Source organism: Melopsittacus undulatus, chromosome 3, assembly GCF_012275295.1.
Source record: "Melopsittacus undulatus isolate bMelUnd1 chromosome 3, bMelUnd1.mat.Z, whole genome shotgun sequence".
In the NCBI taxonomy this organism is placed as follows: domain Eukaryota; kingdom Metazoa; phylum Chordata; class Aves; order Psittaciformes; family Psittaculidae; genus Melopsittacus; species Melopsittacus undulatus.
In genome coordinates this window covers 61189722-61211301 of record NC_047529.1, presented here as the reverse complement: position 1 = coordinate 61211301, position 21580 = coordinate 61189722, and the positions used below count along the sequence as shown (strand labels likewise).

Sequence of the window (21580 nt, the reverse complement as noted above, 5' to 3'; positions counted from 1 at the left end):
GAAAAGAGCGGGCGACAGACAGAAGGAGAAGGCGCGTGCGAGGGCGCGCGCCCGTGCGTGAGACTGTGCGCGCGCCGGCGGGGCGTGCGGGCGGGGAGAGGAGAGGAGAGGCAGGCGGGGGGCTGCGCTCGCTCGCTGCGGCGGGGGGGAGCCGTGCGGGCTCCGCGCTCGCTCGCTCCCTCCCTCAGTGCGTGCCTCGGCGGCGGCGACGAACAACATGTTCTCAGTGCGGATCGTGACTGTCGACTACTACATGGGCAGCCCGCTGCCCGGCCTGGACCCCTGCCAGTCCCACTTCCGAGAGGCCCCAACCAAGCGGGTGCCCGTCGTGAGAGTCTTCGGCGCCACCCCTGCAGGTAAGGGACCCCCGTCCTTGCTGCCGCCGCCCCCCGCTACCGACGGCCGGGCGGGGACAGCCCGGTTGCGGCGAGGGTCCTGCTGGCACCGGGCCCGCCGCTGCTCCCCCTACCCCCCCCGTGGCGGAGGCAGCGGCAGCTTGTGCTCTTTGTGGCTGGGTCGCGCTCCCCCCCCGCCCGTCTTCCCGCACCCGCCGCTGCGGCGCGTCTCACCTGCCAGCGAGCGCGCCGGGCCCAGCCGTCGCCGCGGGGCGGCGGCGGCCGGCGAGGAAGGGACATGCCCCGGCTGTCCCCGCGAGGGAGCCCGGCAGCAGCCGCGGGCGGAGGGGTCATGTCCCGCCGCGCACCTCGCCCGCCCCCCCGGGCTGGTGGCGGCGGGGAGCTCGCTGCTGCCGGGGCTTTGTGCGCTGCGCGGCCGGCGTGGGGCTGCCCCGGGCGAGCGGCTGCAGCTGTGCAAACACTGGGGGCAGCCGCCTCCTCTGTGTTCCCCACATCCCCAGTAAGGGCAGAATAACGGCGTGTGGGTCCGCGGGGTGGCGGCGGCGCACGGAGAGATGTGTCTGCGGGGCGAATAGCGGAAGGGCGAGGGTACAAGGGGAAACCTTTGAACGTGGTTACAAGTGAGACTTCTGCAGTACTTACAAAGTGGGGGTTTATGTTGATCTTACGCTAGCGTTGTACACATCGCGTAAAACGGTAGGCATTGGTGCTGCAGTGCAGAAGGGAACGGCCTAACCGCTGGCCACATGTTGCCCCCCGAGACTTCCTAATGTCACATCCCACTTCTTCATTGCCTCTTCTCAATGGACTCGTGGTTATAGTGTTCCCACATCTCCAGTATGTTTCTGACCCTCAGAACACATTTCTAACAAATATAGTATTTAGGAAAAAAAAAATAATATTTCTTGTAGTTTACCCATACGTTAAGCACCAAGTTGGAAAAAAACCACCAACCTGTTCTTTGAGATGTTAGACGTAATAAGTGTCATTGCTTGTGATCCCTTCACTTATTTTGTGTAACACTGATGTTGGGCATGAAGGTGTTTCTACATGTTTTATTGTCTTAGGTATTGAAAATGAAGTATTAGTACGTACATTAAATATAGGCAAGACAACAAGAAAAAACGTAATAAAAAAAAGCATGTAATTCCCTTCACCCAGTTACAGTTAAGCAGATTTTTTGTGGGTTTTTTGGGGGGAGTGGTGGTTTTGGGGTTTATTTATTTATTTGGAATTATCTGTTTAGGCCCAGAGGAACATGAGATATTAAAGCTGTTATGATCTGATGCATCTGGAGCTCCAAATTATTAAGTGAATGAGTGGGATGAATAGATACAATATTGAAATAGTGGGACCTATCTTATTGTAGTTCTAATTTTGCATACAAAAGAGATATTATGTAATAATATTTATGTAATGGCATGAGTAACTATTTCATTATTAAAAAATGTAGAGCCTGAGGTTGTCTGGCAGGTAGCAGGCTTTCTGTGCATGCGTGTGGTTAACTCATTAAGGCTTATTTCTTTTAAGAAAATGTTTAGGCTATGCCATATCATGAATGTGGCATCATAAAGTAAACAGTGAAGTAGTTTAGTTGTCCAGCTATTAGGAGCACAGTAGGAAATCTCTGGCTTCCCAAACCATAAACTTTAATATTAGCTTGCATAATAGAAGTGTTTCTAATTTGTCTTGGTTAGAGAAGACACTTCACTACAGTCTGCAAAGGAAGTGTGACTTTGGCTATCTTCTTTTTGTTTCCTTGTTAAACTTTTTAATGGCTTTTTTTTTCCTTTCTGTACCTTTCATGTGTGTTAATAAGCTAAAAGACTTCTTGTTACATCTCTGCGTTATCCTTTTTTTAAAAAAGGAGACAAATGTCTCTTTTCAGAGGTGTTGGACCTAAGCAGTCATTGTCAGAAGTAGTACGACTACAAAGAGAGGGCTATCCAGTTACTCCCTTGAGAGTTGAAATATAAAATGAAATTGAGTATAGCTGCTTACATCTACATTGATATTGTCTTTGAGGAAGAAGAAATAGTAAAAAAAAACTTACACTGTATAACAGTGGGATGTACTTATTGTTTGGCTTTCAGGCAGTGTGATGCATGTCTGCACTTGAGTGGGTCTGGATAAGCATAATCATTCTCATTCTGTTTAACTTTTATGTCTTGCCTGCAGGAAAGGTGCTCAGTTGCCATGCTGCCTACATGACAGCAAACTACTATGTCCATGTAGGCTGCTTCACCTCCATCATGATTAACTCTGCACAAATCTTAGTATGTTTAAAGTTGTGTGTCCATGCTGTGCAGCTAATTGGAAGCCAGGTTCAGAGCAGACTCCAAGTTCCACCTGCTGAGTGAAGGGGGATTGATTGGTATGTGGAAATGGCTTATGCAGACATTTAGAAAGTCAAATGTCTAGCAGCGCTGTATCTTGTGTCTAGCATCAGCTATGGACATTGGTTCTGAAGGCACCTATCCGTGCTTTCTGCCTCTTGTGGGGTTTGTGCTCAGTGTGGTATATGAATGCCAAGGACTGCCAGTGTTCTTTTCTTTTGAGGGGTTTCATATAAACCTGTACTCAACAATTGATTTGTAAAGGTTTGCTGGTACAGTCTATAAAACTTAAAGTGGTTTGTGTCATGGTGGTTGGGGGAGGTAAAACCCAGACATTTAATTAGAAATAGTGAAAGGATGAACTCCTAGAGTGGACTGTGTTGGCAAAAACATTTGACAACTTCTTTAGGTCTTTCAAAGAAGAAATTTCATTGTATTTGGCAAGATTATGCAAGTCATCTCTTGATGTTCTACATTTTTGTATAGTAAGAGATTGAAGGGCAAGGTATCAAAGTTTTATTTAAGCTCAAAGATCTGCCTGTTATTTTCTGTTGTTCTGGGAAATATAAAGAATAAAATTCTGACTACAGTAGCAAAAGGTGTAGTACTACTTGAATTTATGTTTGAATGCATCTTTGCTCTTTGAGCTGTTTCATTTCATTTTAGCCATTTGGTGCTTGAAGCAGACTGGCATGCCTGTTGGCATAGTGACTTGGACAAAAGTATAATTTCAGAAATGCTACAACACTGCCATGGTGGTAATGCAATGAAAGCATTGTTAATACTTTATTATATAAGATTGTAGATATTATTGAATATAGTAGTCTTTGTATCTCTAAAGGAGTCTTGTAATACTGCTGCTTACATTTAGAAAGAATAGGTTTTAATTCATTAGGTAGTGCTCATCTATGACACAGTCTCACTGTCTTCTCAGACAGTGTTTCTTGTCTGCTAGCTAGGAATTTCTGTAAATGCTTTTTATAAAAAAAAACCACAAACAAAAAGCCTTTGAGAAATTTCAAGGCCTCTTTATTAGAGTGAAATCATAACGAAAATTGAATTTTCTGTTATGGATGGTCTTTTTTTTTAATCTGTAATTCTTGAATTGTCATTCTTGTTGCTAAGTTGTGATGTATGGATGTATCACACTTTTGGTTTATTTCCTGCTAGCTTTTGGCCATTTCAAGCTCTTCACAGACCGCTTCAAAATAAGTATGCAGGTGCTCATTTGGGTGTTTCTGTCAGGTGCTTATTCAACTGCAGGAAGACAGAACCAAACTGTAAATACATCTATAAAGAAATCAGAGTGAAACTAAATGTCACATTGGGAGAGATGTGAGCAAACAAGCTGAGGTTGCTAAGTTATTGCTTCACTTAACAAGACTGAGTGCAAGTAGATGAGGATACTAATCATAAACGACATACAAGATGCCTGATGAGTTGACGATTTCAACAGATAGTTGAAATATTTTTTAAAAATGAGAAAATTTGGGTGTTATTTGTGTTTGATACACATGATAAACTTTACAAAAATAGGTGTACATTTTAAAATTGCTTGTGTTAGGCTGAGAAATGTGTGTGCAATTGACAGGAGGGCCTTTGGAGAAGGCATATTAGGAATTTACCTAAGAAAAAACAATGTGTAATTTGAGAAATAATACGAGTCTGCTGTCCTCAACTGCCACTTAATGTATTTTTTTTCTTTTTAAAGGGTTTTGTATTTTACATTATGAAAGCACTGATCCAAGAGTGAATCTTACTTCAGGGCAGCACAGAAACTCAACCAAAGACGAGGATGTTTTTAAGTTACTCTTACATGGTTTTGATTATGAGTTTTTTCTGAGGCTAGGTGTAATTTAGAGTAGGGGTTTACAGCAGCAAAATCTGAATGCATCTCGGGTAGATGTCGGAGTTTCTCCTTCGTTTTCTGAGAGGCAAAAAAAAGCAGGGGCAAATGCTCCAGCTCAAATTTGGCTCCTTAACAGCAGCAGTAGCTCTGGTATGAGTCACTGAGGAGGCCTGCTTATCTTCTTTCCTCTGTTCTTCCCTCCCCTTTCCCCCTTCACTGACCTGGATAGGCAGTATGTCTGTTTCCATCCCAGTGTCTTTCTCTGCTCCATTGCTGCTCACTTGAGAAGTAATGAGCTCATTCCAGGAACTTCCTTCTTTCTATGCCCAGCTTGTGATAAACTTTTTTTCCCCCCTCATTTTTGTTACCATTTCAGACACTGTCCCACAGTGGTCATTCCCTGCACTCTCCTTGATTCATTATCCCAGTGTTCATAGCTGAGAATCATTCTGGTTGCTGCTACTTCCCATATTCCATTTCCCGGAAGTGGGCATTTGTTAACAATTTTCCACTCCTTTCACAGTGAGAAGATGCAAAATAGGATACAGCCATTGTGCTGCGGCTTATGTCTCTGCCTTACCTGTTCACTCTCTCTCCTAAAATATACCAACAGACAACTCTTGATACTGAGTTATTCAGTGAACTGCAGCATGGCCTAGAAGATTTCTAGCATTGTACAGTGTAGCTCCACTTCCAGCATACCATTTCTGCATCTTGCACTGGCAGGCTCCTCATACTTCTGAAGAGCTATTTGAAAAATAGCCTCATGTTCATTTGTTTCTCTTATCTCCAGAGGTTTATAGCTTCTGTGAGATGTGAAAAGGGCTAGTGTAGGAATGAGTAATTTGAGATAATGTATTTATTCTGAGATTGTTTCCAGTGTTTGAGTTTTGTCAGTGATGTGATTGGAGGTCATTAGTTTGTGGCTTACTTGGTTCTTAAAAGGATGTGTTTTCTAGGATGTTGTGAGGATTTTGTATTCTAGGATGTTTTTGTGGTTTTTTGGTTTTTAAGAACCTTCTCCTTGTTTTGAGTCATTCATTACATACTTTGTATAGATTGCCTGCTGAGTTGTTTGAGCAATGAGAGGCTGCCTGAATAAACTGTGAGATTCTGCTCCACTGGCATGAAACTTGTTAAGTAGCAAATTTAGTAGCCATGTATATACAGCTTGCTGTACTTCTGTTTCTTAAATAAACCTTAAAATACTGTGACAAAATCTATGTTGTAACTAGAATCCAGATATTAGTTTCATAACCAGTATAATGTTTGCTGCTGTAGAGTACGTCTTGGTCAAGTCACTGAATATATTTGTGCTTTTGCAGTTCAGTCAAAACAATACGTGTATAACTGACACCATGTGCTTATAACTCCATCATCTGCAGACTTTAAATCAGCAGCATCTCTGTTGGGTTTAATATCTAACTTGGGACTGATTTTTATGGTAAGTGTCCCAGAAATACGCTAATAGCTTATCTGTCTCAGCTACAACTTCCACTTCTGTTACTCACTTGTGTTACTGCTTGTTGTAATAGCTTCTTTTTCAGTGCATAAAATGAATCTCCTCTAAATAGCACATTGGCCTGAAAATTCTCTCTCTTATTTTTATCAAGAGTAGCACATGCATATCACAACTGAGATTGGTGGGATTAGACAATCTGTAAACACTCAGTGAGAAACACAGCTCCTGTTTAGTAATTTTTTCAGTCTGAGCAGACAAGATAAATCTGTGAAAGAAACAGGTGTGGTAGCACCATGCTATCCATTTCTTCTTAGGATCTAATTTCAGAGTTCCAGTATTGATCATTTAATATCCTCTTCTGCTGACTGTTGTCATTATCCTGGTTTTGTCCTTTACCCTTGATTGACTTGACTGGCCTCCGCATGTAGTGGGCCTCTGAGAAGGATGATGATGACAATGAAAATGTAACCATTTGGAAAATGGCAGCATGAATCCTCACACTAAAAGACTTACAGTGGATGTTCAGTCTCACAGATGAAGCAACTGAAATCTTTCAGAATTATTAGACAGGGTCACTGGAGACGGGAGATTATTAGCTCTACTTTTTGTTGTTTGTTTGTTTTTTGGTAAGCATTCTGTATCTCCAGCTATTGCAAAGCCAGCATCTAATCCTCCTTATCTGTCATAACTGGATGTTGAGCTGACAACTGATGAGCTTGCTTCTTTCTCTCTGGCCTCCATGTCATACATACTGTTCCCATGTGTTACAATTGTGTGCATTTTTTAAATTCCTGTATAAGTCTCCTTTGCATTAAATACGTTCTATGAGGAAAACATGCTTCATTGTCTATTGAATTGCTGTTTCACATTTCAGGGACATGTTCATGACTGACACATAGCTAAGTATACCCGTGTAAAGAAAAGAATGGATTTGCTTAGGGTCCCACATCAAATCACTTGCAGAACTGACAGTACAATGAAGAAGCTACTGTCTACAAGCACTGATATTTCTGTGCTGCTACCCTGCCCCCTAATAAATTAATCCAAACAATAACATAATGTTTTTTAATATGCTGTCAAAGGTAGTTATGATAACAATTATAGCATTAAGGCCTAGGCTTGATTAACAAGGTCCAAGGACTGATTGCAAAGATCTGCCATGAAATCTGTATAGTTCAGCTGTAATCGCACTGTTATTCATGATACTACATGTATTTTAGTGAAACCAATAATTTTGAGAAACGCAGTGGAATAATCTAGTATATGAGATTGCAAACAGGCAGTATTCCTCTGCTTGTGATACAGTTACTTCAAGACTGAGGGTAGAGCACAAATATACAAGAATCTAAATAAATACCAGGAAAGTTTGTACTAGATACAGGGACTGTCTGAAATGCCAGTGTTTGCATAGGCTTCATTCATGCATGTTTGTTAAGGTTCTTTTCTTTCAAGAGCTACTTTTTATTACAGAGAAGTTATAAGGTGTGTAGAAATTTGTGGGGTTTTTGGCAGGGCATTTAAATAAAACTTCACACTTGCTGTTTGGGGTGGACCATATGGCTTATTAGGGAACCATTTGATGTCTGTATGCTCCAGCCTTTCTGTAATCAGCATGCAGACGGTCATTTCAGATAATTTCTTCCCCTGCTCAGATATATATATATATGCAGTCCATCATGTTGACTGCATGTTTATGAGTTCATGTTATGTGACCTTGGCATACATGTGCGTGCCTTCTCAGATTCTCAGGTTGTGGAGTCGTCGTACTTGGAGATATTCAAAAGCCATCTGGCTGTGGTTCTTGGGCAGCCAGCTCTACATACCCCTGCTGGAGCAGGGGTTTTGGATCAGGTGACATCCAGAGGTCCCTTCCAACCTCAACTATTCTGTGATTACTGAGATTACTCTCATCAACAGTGAGTATCCAGGTGCTCTGTATAGCCTGTTCTTGTGTCCAGGTAAACACAGTTGCATCCAAATGATGGGGAAAGGTTGCCAAGGAGCTGTCTTTAAGTTGATTACCCTACACCTGTGAAACTTACTGGAAAGTTTTGGCAGTGTTAGTGAAAACTGATTCAGATTTGTAAAGAAGAAGAAATGAAAGAATATTCACTACAGAGACCATTGCCAGGTTGTGACTGTCCCCCAGTGACAACTTCATTTCCTGAAAGTTACAAAGAAAGCAGGGCAGTCACTGCTTATTTACATTCAAGTTGTGCCTCTACTGTTACCGCTGACTAAACCAGTGTTTACTACAGCAAGGCTGTATGTCCTATTTTAGGCTCAATATCAACATGTGATACTCGGTGAGAATATTGAAAGGGCTGTGGAATGTTGCACCTAATCCATAATACTTGGCATTACTTCTCAGGGGAGGTTTACAATACAAGTTTTCTGAATTTTGTATAATGAGATGTATAACGAGGCTTTCATTTTGTGTTTGAAACTACCTAGGTGGGTTTCTACATAGCACAGATCTTAAGCAGTGGGAATTAGAAACTGATTCAGCCCTCAATTCTGCAGGTACTGCTTTCAGATCAGTAATGAACAAACTTCTGTTGCTGTCACCCTATTATATATATTATCCAGATGAAGAGGTTATTTCCTGGAGCTCTTGATATAGCAGCTCTTATATTTCCTTTTTTAAAGTTACCAATTTAACGTAGCAAAAATGTTACAAAGGACTTTAATTGCAGGTGAATCTTCCTTCATGTTCTTGTATGATTTTATCCATTGACTGTTAAGCAAGTGGGTTTGTGGCATTCACATTTGTAAGGAGGGAAACCTATTTTACGACTGTCTGTAGGAAATAGAAGAAATCACAGGCAGTTTCATACACTGATGTAAAATTAATCTGGTTTTAGAAATACTTGATACCAGATACTTCAGTTTTTTTGAATATTTGAATTAGCTTTGTAAAACTGAGACTTAATGATCTTCACTGGTAGACTGAAATGGTAGCAGTAAAACCAACCTGTTTCTGCTGTATTATCTGTTTGTCTTTCCAACAACAGAAGTGTGTCTTTACCCTCAGATTAATGTTAGGGTTGAAACTGAACTCTAGAGACCATCTAGTTAGTCCAAGTGCCCCGCTCTAAGCAGTGTCAGGTATACGAGCTCCAAGGATGGAAATGCCACAACCTGTCTGGGGAAGTTCCCATGTTTGAGCATCCTCATAGTAAAACAAAACGAATGAGGAGGAAGGGCAGGGGGAATGTGGAACCCAAACCCACATAAAGGTTGGTGTTTTTTTAAAGTTTCTTGTGTTTCAGTTTGTGCCCATTGCCTGTTGTCCATTCAGTGTGCAGCACTGAGGAGGAGTCAGACTCACTCTTCTTTACTGCTTTCTATCAGGTATTTATATACATGGAATTGTTCAGATCCTTCTGCCCTGACCCCAGTCTTTCTCTTCCTAAGGCTACAGAATCCTAGCTCATGAAGCCTTCCCTTGTATGTATGTCTGATACTCCTAGCCCTTAATCATCTTCATGGCCTGGCTCCAGTATGTCTGTCTTGTACTGGGGAACCCAGGCCTGGACCTGGCATGCCAGGTGTATCTCACCAGTGCTGAGTACAGGAGCAGGGTCACACCCCTCAACCTCCTGGTAGGGTTCTTCCTAATGCAGCTCAGAACACCATTTGCCCGCTTCGTGGCTGAGGCATATTGCTGGCTCCTGTTCATCCAGGACCCCAGGGTCCTTCTCTGCAAAGCTGCTTTCCAGACAGTCTGCCTTCAGCCCTCAGTGATGTATGAAGTTATTCCTCCCCAGGTGAGGACTTTGTTCCATGCTTGGAGAGCTTCATGAGGTCCCTCTCTGACCATTTCTCCAGCCTGTCAAGGTCCTGCTGAATGTCAGCACAACCTTCTGGTATATAAAGCACTCCTCCAGATTTTATCATCTGCAAACTTGCTGAGGGCACACTTGTACAATGTCCAGGTCACTAATGAAGTTGTTAAACAGTATTGGCCTCAGTATCAACCTCTAGAGTACAAAACAAATGACTGGACTCCATGTTCCATTATTGCAAGGCTGCTTCTCCTCACTTAAGTTTCATTCCTCTCCCCACTGCGTAAGAGTTAAATCTATTTTAGAGCTCTCCAGTGTGTGTTTTGTTATAACCTCTTCCTTTTTTTAACATGCCATCCTCTGAGGTGAAAGTATATACACTTCATTTAATTTTTTTATTACAGCAAGGTTTGTTTTGTAGCATTTATAAAACTTCTGTGGAGCTATCTCAGGTATGGTATAACTATGTAAAAGGAATAAATGCTAGGTCTGTATTTTCTGGGGTTTGATAGTATGTTTTACCTCAACAGAAAACATAGGAATGATCTAAAATAACTGAATATAAATCATTATTTGACTAAAAAGGTGTTCTGTGTTAGAAATACAGTTTTAAATGTCCCATATTTTTCTTGCATCAGAAGAGTGACATATGTTGTGCATAACATAATTTAGCTTACCATGGTAATTCAGGTCTTTGGGGTTTTTTTTATGTGTGGTTCTTACAGAATTTGTGCATTCACGTGTACATCTGTAAACCTGCAATTCCCATGCAGGGATTAATTTAATATCTTTACAGTCTGTATTCCTGTTTTGATCTGATACATTGAAAAACCCAAAAGAATACGTAAAGCAAACCTCAGAAACCCCACTAACAAAACTCCCCACCTTAGTCTAGATGGGAAGAACAGAATAAAGTTCTGCTGAGCATTTACAGATTGTGCCAGCATGTCAGATATTGGTGAGCTTGTGTTCTTATGCCAACAGTTGGAAGTGTAATCAAGGAAATAGTCATTTTTAACCACTGCTATATTAAAGATGAAAGACTTAAGAACAGAAACCAGTTGTTTTAGGCAGTGTGCAGATAATGGTGGATAGTCCTCACTCAAAAAAAATTATGTTCTGTATAAACAGAGCATTAAAAGGTGTAGAAAGAGTGATATGTTATGAAAACAGATGGCATGGTAGTACTGTTAGTCATTATTTTGAAGTGGAATTTTGTAGGAGGGATTGCCTGAATGGAAAAAGGAGTAGGGGAGGATGTGTTGAAAGGAAGGCTAGGAATGGAAAGGAATATGTAGAGCATGTGAGGTGAGCTGAGGAAGGGGGGGTTGGTGGAAGGAGAGTGCTGAGAGCCAGGACTGCGGAAAATAGTGATGTTAGAGTTGCAGCAACTGGGACCAGTTATCTAAGGTTTCTCCCTTTTGGTTTCACTTGCTTTGGCTCATGGGGCTGATTCATCCTCTGGAATTTCTTATCTCCAGACTTGTGGCTGGAAGTAGATGAGGTGTTACATGAGGTTTATTGCTCTGTGCAGTGGGAGAAGAGAGAAAGAAAACAAAGTTGTCTGTCCCCCTCCCGGACTGAGAACTGTCTGAGAGGTATAGAACATAGCAGAGAACTACAGTATTCTCATGAGTACTGTGCAGTTTGTGAGCATGTTTGATGTTGCCTGCTTTCATGAAAATTTATATTATTTTTAGGTTAAGGGATGTGAAATTGTAAATAAAATTATTTCTGAATATCTGATGTTCATCTTCCTAATGTACCAGTATAAATAAGCTAAAACCAGCCAGACTTAAAGCCTGACTTTGCAGCATGATGTGTGTACAAGAAAATGTATCTTTTGCTGGCAGAGAAAGATAGGTGGGTCTGCAAAATGTAGCTGTGTATGTAGCAGATTTAAAAAATAGAACAAAAACCAAACAGTGAGAAGCAGGTAATTTCTTCAACTGATCTTCTCTTCTTTAGTGTAAATGAGCTTTCTGTAGCCTGTTTGTCGTGTTCTTCACTTCTATAAAAATCCTACTTGTTTCTGTGTAAGCTTGATTTGTTGAAAGAAAACCTTAGCCGCATTTTGCTTGTTACAAGTTAGTCTTTGGCCTTTTTAGGGTGTCATTCTCTCATGGAAACCACTAGCAATGCAGAGTTTTAATTTTATTAATAATTTGGCTTCTGTAGCCATATAACTCATTAAACCATTTAATGTCACTGAATGTTTGAATTCTGTAGTTTTTAAAGGAAAGGAAGAGTGATTGCAATTTTTTTTTCATGACCAGGGACTTGGTATTTTCATAGCAATCCATTGATGGTGAGAGGCTGAAGCTTATGCATTTGACAGTAAAGTTGTGGAGATAAAATAGTGGTAGAGAAATAACAGTAGATCAGAGTGGCTAGAGAACCTTTAGTGAGAAGTTGGCTTAGGAGAAAACCTGGTGACTGAAGATTGCAGTGTAATGCTTTTAGTATCTGAAGACACATAATTTGATATAACAAGGGTCAGGAGAAGCACATGCAATGTTTAAAACTGAGCTTTAAAAAATTTTGGCTGTTTTTACAGCTGCTCTGCAGCAGCTATCAGCTGAAGCTTGAATCTCTGCATGTGCTTCTAAGACAGTTTTCTGATCCAGTAGTTTGAATTTTTTTCTTTTATATTTAGTTAATGATTTAAAATGTTTTACGATATGCAGTATTGAACAAGAGTTTCTTAGTCAAAGAGTTCGATGCAGTAGCTGTCACATTGCATAAATGTTGCTTTCTGAAGAAGTCTGATTTCATTTGGCTTGTTGTTTGGACAGATGCGCAATGTAATTATTAGTGTTTTTACACTAGGAAGTCACTTAGAATTGTAGGGGAGAGGGAAGAGGAAGGAAAAGACTGATGCAATAGATCTGCTGAGCTGATCTGAGGCTTGGGGAGCAGTGTTTGTGCTTTTTTTTTTAATGGAGGTAGACTCAGCCTGTTTTCCTCAAATAATTGGGTTCTTTATTAACACAGTGTAATTGAGGTTTCAGCTGATCTACAGCTGAAAATAGCTTACTGTTTCCAAGTATTTTTTGAGCTGCTTATTGATGCTGTAATGAATAACTAAGGAAAAGTAGATCATTTTCTACCAATTGTGTGTTCTGAATTATTGCAGACACTGAAGCTCTGCAGAATTCTGCTGTTTGAGTTCATCAAAACAGTGAAACAGGATACTACTAGTAATAGAGGTAGTGTGTTCATGTGAGGATTACATATATGAAGAGAAAAAAGAGGTAAACATAAAAGTTAGGGAATTGTAAGTCCATTCCATGCATTCATAAAGGAATCTCAACTTTTTTCCCATCTAAACATTATTAAAACAGTTTCTTAATTTCTTCGACTATGCAGTGATCTGTTAACAGCCATTCCTTAATGTGACTAGACGTGATAGACTTAGATACTCTGCTATTCTGGATATAAGCCTCGCTCTTCAATATCTGTAAATTGTGTATTTAAATGCATACCTAGAACCATAGTATTTTTTGACAGAATAGAGCCTAGTACAGTGGTTACAAATCTTGTAATAGTCCTCAACAAAATTTTGAATGTTAAGATTTAGTATCACTTGATTTTTTCACCTTTTTTTTTCTGCAGTTAAGTCATAATTGGAAATTTCTGCAACTGTTGTATGGATATGCTTCATTTTCTTGTAAGTTGTAGGAGAGGAGAGGAGAAGTATGTGATAGGGGAGTTATCTGCTAAATCTTTGGCTCTATCAGTACCAGAGTGATTTGGTATGAGTGCAGCCTCTTGTGATTATACTTTGAAGTGTATGTTTAATTTGTCACTGTGAGTTTGTTAGGGAAAATGAAAATATTTAAAAAAAATATTGTTTGAAAAATCAGTTTAATGGTAAAACTTGTAATTAAGATGATAGTGTTACCTATGTGAAAGGAATGACTTCTAGTAAACTCGTATAGAAGTGATACTTTTTAAAGTACAGTTTTTCTTTTTTCATTGTAGCACTTGTATTCTCTCAATTTGGAAAGAAATGTGGGATCTGGAGGTAGTTTTATGTAATGTCTTAAAAATTCACTTTATGAAAGGAAAAAAATATTCATATTCTGAAGTACAGCAGCTGTTTTACAGAATCTGATACAATGACTGTTTTTTTTCCAAAGCATTATATTTTAAGCAGTCTCTAATATGACTGTTTAATGTACTGTGATTACTAATACATAATATAAAAGAACTTTTTATTCTCTCTGATACTATTGTTTGCAAGCTGGGATCAGAATTGAAAGAATACATATTTTTGTATGTAAGGAAGCAGTCTTTTTTTTTTCTAACATGCAGAGTTGTTTGTGCTTTTTTCTGTTTTTGATTAGTTTTCAGTTGACTGACAGAATTTATCACTATGATACCTTACATATTTTACCAGGAGAAAAGTGTTTTTTTATCAACCTATGTTCTAGTAGCTGCCAGCATTTAGAACAAGGAAATCTCCAAGTTGATATTGGAGGCTAGCCATGTAAAAGGATAGGGCGCCAACTGCATGAAGTGTTTTTCTGGCAGATAGCTTCTGTGTACACTCATCCCTAGCTCAGAAGTAAATCTGATCTGAGGTAGTTTCTGCTTTTGTGAGTTAGCTCAAGTTTAGTTCTGAATTAATGAAGCATAGGTCACATTTGTAGTGAAAATGATTGCTCTTTGACCATTTTTGTAGCAAGCACAGTGAGGTCAAGAGCTCTTTTTCCAGTCAAGAACTTCAGTCACGTTTTAGAACAAGCTCAGTTGCAACTGGACATCACTGTAGCTCGTTGCCAAGCTGTACATTTAACTGTTTAGATTTAAAAATGCTTCCAAAAATTATCTCTCATGAGGCTTAGGTATTTCTACATAGGCCCAAAGGACCTATGACAAAAGGATTTACTCCAAAGAGGTTTGTAATGGCTAGAATTGTTGTAGCTTTATAATTTGCTCAAGCAGTTAGGAAATCTGTAAACAAACAAAAAATCAGACATTTTCTACTGTTAGTAAAGAATGTGATGAAAATGGAGTGATCTTTTCCGAAAGTGAGAAATAAACTAAGCCAAAAAGAATTGTGGGTGCAGTTAAAACACCTAATTTCCATTAAGTGAAAGGTGAAAAAAGTGAGAAATGCAGATGGTGATGATTATAATTAATATTTATGTAGAAATGGGTTGCACTTTTCCCAGTGGGGAGACAAATATTTATGTTCTGTAATTGTCTGTTAACAGAGATCTTGATCCCTCACTGTTGAATAGTAGCAGCCACAATAATAGGATTAATGTGTCCAAAATGTCACATTTTAAGATTTTTTTTTTTTGGTTAACTTGCCATTATTGTAGGAAATCATGTATTGGATCTTTCTTTGTCTTAAGACAGTTTCTTAATATCTGAGACATTGTTAAAATTTCAAGGGACAGTTTTAAGTTGTGTGTAAGTAAGTTTGTTGGTAGATGATTTGGCTGATGTGGTTCCATAACGTCATGACTTGATTTTTCAAAAGTATGTATTTACAGTTCCTATAAAATCAATGTATTTCTGGTTAACTCCAGGAGTGCCACCCTTACAGCCACTTTTTTAACAGAAATGTGCTACAAATATTTTTATTTAGAAACAATTATTAGAGTCCTATGTTTCTTCTCACGCATAATTGTCAGAGGTGGTTACTTACTTGTAGGAGAGAATAAGCAGAAGTCACAGTCTCATGTGTGATTTGGGTATGAGGTTAAGCTTTTAGTTCTTTATGATCTTAATTTTTAAGTGATTGCTTTTTTTCATACAGTTGTAACTTCATGTTTTTGTCTCCCACACAACTCCCTAGTTCATGCCCTGCACAGAATGTTATACTTCAAGACCTGAAAACCTGATAAAAGTGAGATAAATCTAAAGACTTGCCATATCAAATAATTGCCCTTTTAAGTAATATCTCTGTGTTTGTTCATTACTTTATACTTCTACTAATTAAAGTTATTTTAAATTGGATTAAACTCTTGTAAGAGAATAATTAATTCAAGTTGGCCTTTCAAGAATATGTTCAGATTAAAAGCTGAGTATTACATGCAGAACCTTTGAAAAGACATTGACTTTTCTTTCTTTTAATTCTGTTCCTGCAAAGAGTTTTTTTTGAGTATTTATCTCATATATATGTACATGACTGCATTTCTGTCTGCCATATATGCAGTTAGCAAATGATTTTATGTTTTAAAATACCAAAGTAATTCTTTAATTTAGTTATTAAAGATGTAGAATGAAGACAGAAGGGTTGAATGACTTGTACAAGGTCATGAGGGGTTTGAAGTGGTATTCATCCTCCTTTTCTTGCCTTTAGGTATCTTAATCACAAGACCATCTTTTAATATAATGATATGCACCAGTGCTTCTAAGAATTCTTCACAAAAAATGTGCCTGTATGCGTAATACTATGTGTAGATTTGTCCAGCTAAACTAAGTGAGCAATAGACTGGAAACAGACATTGTAGAATTATGTATTGAAAAGTCATAAATAAAAAGGTGTTATTAAAAAATTATATTTTGAGGGAACTAAAGATGGTCATGTTCATTAATTTCAGCTTATTCCATTCAAGTTTGTGCATTTTTCATCAAGTGTTAAAGATCTGGAGTATTCTGTGCTGATAAATCATTTCAAAGACTTGACAGCATAGCATTTTGTTTTCTGAAGGTTGAAGTTTTGACTGTGCTGTGTTTTCCCATGTTTTTGAACCATATTCAAGCACAAATCTAGTGTACTAGTGCTAGTACACTTCCACTTTCTGAAAGAATTGTCTGAAGGATAGCCCCTGACATAGTTTGGCTCACACAGTTCCTTTCTCAAAAAAAAAAAAAAAATCCTGGACAGGGAAACTTGGCAGACAGTCCTATTGGAAAATAATAAACATGCCTCTGCCAGAGGTGTTTGAATTTGTTACAGTCATCTGGTCTGGACTAGTAGCTGTTTAGAGATCTATGAATAGCAACATTAGAGGCAGAGGAGCAATTTTTCTACAGGCATAGGGTTGAAATGATTCTTATTTGGAAGCCTGCCTTTGTCATCAAAGATTTAAAAACACAATGGTTTTGGTTTGGTTTGGTTTTTTTATTTTAAAGGTTTGAGGGTTTTTTTTTTCCCCTGAAGAAAATAATATGTGGCAATAAACAGAATGTAAAATTTGCTGGGATGTTCATTTTAGAACAGGACAGTGCAGAAGTACCCCAGTGGCACTGGTGAAGGGTTTTTCTGACCAAAAACAAGACAAAAAATAAATAGCTTTACCTGTGTTCTTAAATCTCAATATCTTTTGGTGGTCTTGAAGCAATTATTTTCTGCTTTTCCTAGAAATAAATGAATTCTTTATCTCTTAAAGGGCTAGGGCTCCAGGGGTTTTAATAGTCAGTTTCTCTTTAGAGTTACGCAAGAGTTACTATTACTTGCTCTCAATAAAAGGTTTTCAGGTTGTTTTCCCAGTCCACAACCATCACTATTAACACTATGATGTAGTGGTCACCTGTGTGAGAAGTTGCCATTGGTCTATGCTTTGCTCTTGATGCACTTCGTGTTTGTTTTACTTCTGATATATTCAAGTTAATTGACTGTGATTTGAAATTATCAGTTAGGTGTTTGTGTTAACTATGCAAAATGGTTTTTAAGCACAGGTTTTTATTCCTGGTTATGGTCTGTTTCCTCCAAGTGTCCAGATGTTTGAATGTCCATTGAAAGCAGTAGTGTTGGAAGGGGAGTCAGATGGTTAGGGTGTTAAAGTTCAGATTTTGTTTTCCCATCAATTTCCTGTAGGGCTTTGGAAAATGCTACTTACATCTATAGAAATATAAAGCAAAGTAGAAACAAAGTCCTAATTTTATAAGTTGGTACAGTGCTGCACTGGTAATCTGATCTAAATAATTTGAATCTACGTTGCCATATTTTCACTTTTTGGTCTAATTACAAATAAAAAATATATATATAATTTTCTTCATTGTTCTGAACCTTGCTATCAGTAGTTCCAAGTTCTTCTGTTCTGGATGCATGAACAAGTTCAAATGTGTCAGTTGTTTCTTAAACTCACTGTTGATAATGCCATTGTTGTTATTCAAAGGATTAAATTAAAACTTTCTCTCAAAAGGACCAGGAGCTGGGACAGTGAAATAGACTTCATTGTCCAGAATTAAAGTGATACTGTTAGTACTGGAAATAAAATGCAAATACTTCCAAACCTGAGACACAGAAACAGGAATATTTGTGTTCTGTGGTAGTGGTGTTCTTAGAGATTTTTCTAGACGTTAACTAGGGCTTCATATAGTTCTCTTTGTTGCTTTACAGAACTGGATACACCCAGAGAATCTTGTTCTGTTTTGTTTTTAATGAGTATGAGATGATGTTGACTTTACACTTCAATAGCCCGAAAGCATTTTACTAATTAATAATCTTTAAGGACTGTGAATTAACTGCAGCAATAACTGTCCAACAGACCTCAGGGACAAAAAAAAAGGAGGTATGATTTGTCAGTGTACTTCTGAACCTGGATAAACTACTTCTGTCTCCTGACACTGGACGATTAGTGTGAAGTTGTTGCATGGCTTCAGGCAGACAGCCTTTCTTTTCAGCTCTTGGAAATGTAAGTAATTGCTTCTGAGGAAGACTAAATGCTCTTTTTAGGTGTGTCTTCACTAAGTAATTAGCAGTAGTGCTTTTGTTTCTATTCCAGAAGTGTATCAAGGCATTTATGTTAAAAACCTGCATGTGCTTTCAGATTTGGTCAGGTTTGCTTGCTTTAGGGAAAGTCATGCATTGGAATTCAAGCCCATTTATTTCTCAAGCTTGCTATGGTTTGTTCTGGTAAAATTATTTGAGGGCCTCTGGTCCTCCAGTCCTGTTGCTGAAGTTGTTCTCAAAGGGCATGTAAGCTGATGTAATGTGCTCATAAAAGCTCTTAGAGGACCTCAGCATGAAAAGTAGAATATACCACAGAAATACAGGGATGAACAAAACCAATATTGAAGATGCATAATCACTGAATGGTGTCTTACAAGGTTAACTTGGGGCTTCAGATGTGGTTGCTAACCTTTGAGTTTTCCATGGGGTAACCAGCTGCAAGGGTATCTAAACACATGAATAAAGCAAAAGCTGTTTCAAAGATATGGAGACAATCACTTCTCTGACAATGGAAATGTCCTGGGTTCAGCAGTAGCAGTCATTTTTCTCCTTAGTGGAGTGCTGTGGTTTCAACTTTCAGCCTGGGAACAGCACTGATAACACTGATGTTTTTAGTGGCTGCTCAGTAATGTTTAGTCTGACCAAGGACCTTCTGAGTCTCATGCTCTGCCAGGGAGGAGGAGAAGCCGGGAGGAAGCAGAGACAGGACACCTGACCCAAACTAACCAAAGGGGTATTCCATAGCACAGCACGTCATGCCCACTATGTAAACTGGGGGCAGTTACTTGAAAGGGCTAGATCTCTGCTCGGGTCAGGCTGGGTATCAGCAGGTAACAAGCGGCTGTATTCTCTTCCCTTGTTATTTCCCTTATCATTATTATTATTGGTGGTAGCAGCAGTGGTTTGTGTTACACCTTAGTCACTGGACTGTTCTTATATCAACCAATGGGTGTTACATTCTTTTGATTCTCCTCCCCATCCCTACGGGAGTGGGGGGGTAGGAAGGGGGGGGGAGGGGGAGTGGGTGAATGAGCTGCGTGGCTGACTAGGCTTAAACCACGACAGGAAAGAAAACTATTTAGTAGCTTCTAGTCCTTTTTGTTTTCTTTTAGGTCTAGCTTGTTCCATTCCAGGAGTTGTAGGATGGGAAAACAATGGTTTGGGAAGATTACAAAATGTGTATTTTGCCTTCAGCTGAAAAAAAGACCTAATAGATGCTTGTTTTTGTAAGCGCTTGGGTAAAAAGCAATGAAGCCACAAAAAACAACCAACCAACCCCCCAAAAAAACAAACAAACACAATTAATATGGAGTAAACTAATTTCAACTGTTTACTTGGTAATAGTGTCATCAAAAATTATATTTAGAATGCAGAAAATTACCTCTCATAACTAATCTACAGTGTTGTCCCCAAGTTCTAACTGTTACTGTGATAAAGAAGACTTCATCATTTTTAGTTACAAAGTGTACAGTGTCCTAGGAATTGAATGGATTATATTTTTTTGAATTTTGTTCCTGCCCCTGTGCTCCCTCTTTTAGCTAGTATTTAGTCCTAAAACTTTCCAATGTGCTTTTTGTTGTTTTTGGGGTTTATTTTCTTTTCCAGATAGATACTACTCTCGCTTTTGTGCAGTAACCCTTTAGTCCACATGAACCTTTGATTAATACAGTGAGATATCTGTGTTTTGTTTAGATGTTGTTATTTCAGTTATCAGGTTGTAGTAAGGAGCTTAATGAAGCCCTGTGGGTAACTTAAATGTGGGATGTTACCCATCCTATTACTAAAATATGTAGCTTTTAAACTGATTACAGATAAATAGTGAGGTCTCGCTTTGATCCAGTTAGATGATGATGGTTATTTTCTCAGTGCATGGGAAATGCAAGTTCTGTTGTATTCTTTAATCATTCCTGTAGCTGTTGATGATCTATTCAACTCAAAAGGTTAATACAGTAAGATTTTAAATACTTATATTAAACTTGTAATGGTATTTGACTCCTTTTTTCTAAACATGGTAATCAGTAAACATAGATTTCCAAAACCCGAATCAACAAAGTTAGTGGAACTTTGTATGCAGGTTTGTGTAATACATGCTATTCCTTGCAATCTTCAGTTTAAGCAGGTTTTTGTGTAAAGCCAAATTTCTTAGAATAATAGCAGCAATCCCAGGAGGCATAAAAGAAAGCATCCTGGAAACACAGGTAGGCCTGAGTTTTTTGATTTATCAACTTTGTTTTCAAATGAGAACCAGTTCTGCAGTTGTAGTTGTGAAGAAACATTCAACTCAAAACCAAGTTGATCTAATAAAATGATGTCTGCTTGAGCTGTCAGAGCTTGAAACAATAACTTTGAGGTATGAACTAACCAGTTCTCAAACCCATGCCAATGTGAGTGCCAGTAGTTATGTTCTAAAATGTTACTTTTACTCATTGAGCTCTAGAAAGTACTACCAGTCTAGATGATCTCCAGAGGTTTCTTCTCACCTCAACTGTTCTGTCTGTTCTGTAACAGAAGAATTGCATTTAATATGCCTGCATTAAAATAGGTTTATCCAGGTACTTTGTTTTTCAGGTTTACTCTGTTCTGTTGAAACATTTTAACTTATTCTGTTGGACTCAGTGAAAAGAAAGAATACCCAAGTTATTTCTACATGGTATTTATTAATGGAATTGAAACTAAAACCAAGTTTTCATCTCTTCTTAAGTTTTGAATGAGAGAAATCTGAGTTTGACCGTGCTCTTTTAGTCCTGTGAGTAAAATTTTAGAATGCAGGCATTTCAACTGGTGTGTTCCTTGTTTAAACACACACCCACACACATGCTGTTAACTACCATATATAGAGATAAAAATCTATATGATTAGAAATGTTATTGTTATTTTAATAGACAATCTGTCTTCTGTTCAATTTGACTGTTTTTGAGCTCTATGATAAAAACATTAATTCTTGCATGCTTTTTGCACATATGTTTTTGGTATTGTTATTGATGTATTTTTATGTTTGTATTCTTCTACTGTTTGTTTTATTGCAGCTTTATTGTTCTTTAACCATGTGCCAGGAAGTATAAACATACTGGCTCTTTCTGGCCTGGTGAACAATATTGATTCTAACTGCAGTAAAACTGATGAAAGTGATTTAAGGTGAGCATGCCACCTT

General features: G+C 38.7%; 1 protein-coding gene across 1 annotated transcript in view; it reads left to right on the top strand.

Moving 5' to 3' along the window:
- The first annotated feature begins 217 nt into the window (after positions 1–217).
- Positions 218–21580, top strand: part of REV3L (REV3 like, DNA directed polymerase zeta catalytic subunit) — a 119568-nt gene continuing 98205 nt past the window's right edge. The window contains exon 1 of the mRNA XM_034060307.1: positions 218–356. Within this exon, the coding sequence (XP_033916198.1) occupies positions 218–356 (139 nt within the window). The remainder of the gene's footprint in view (positions 357–21580) is intronic.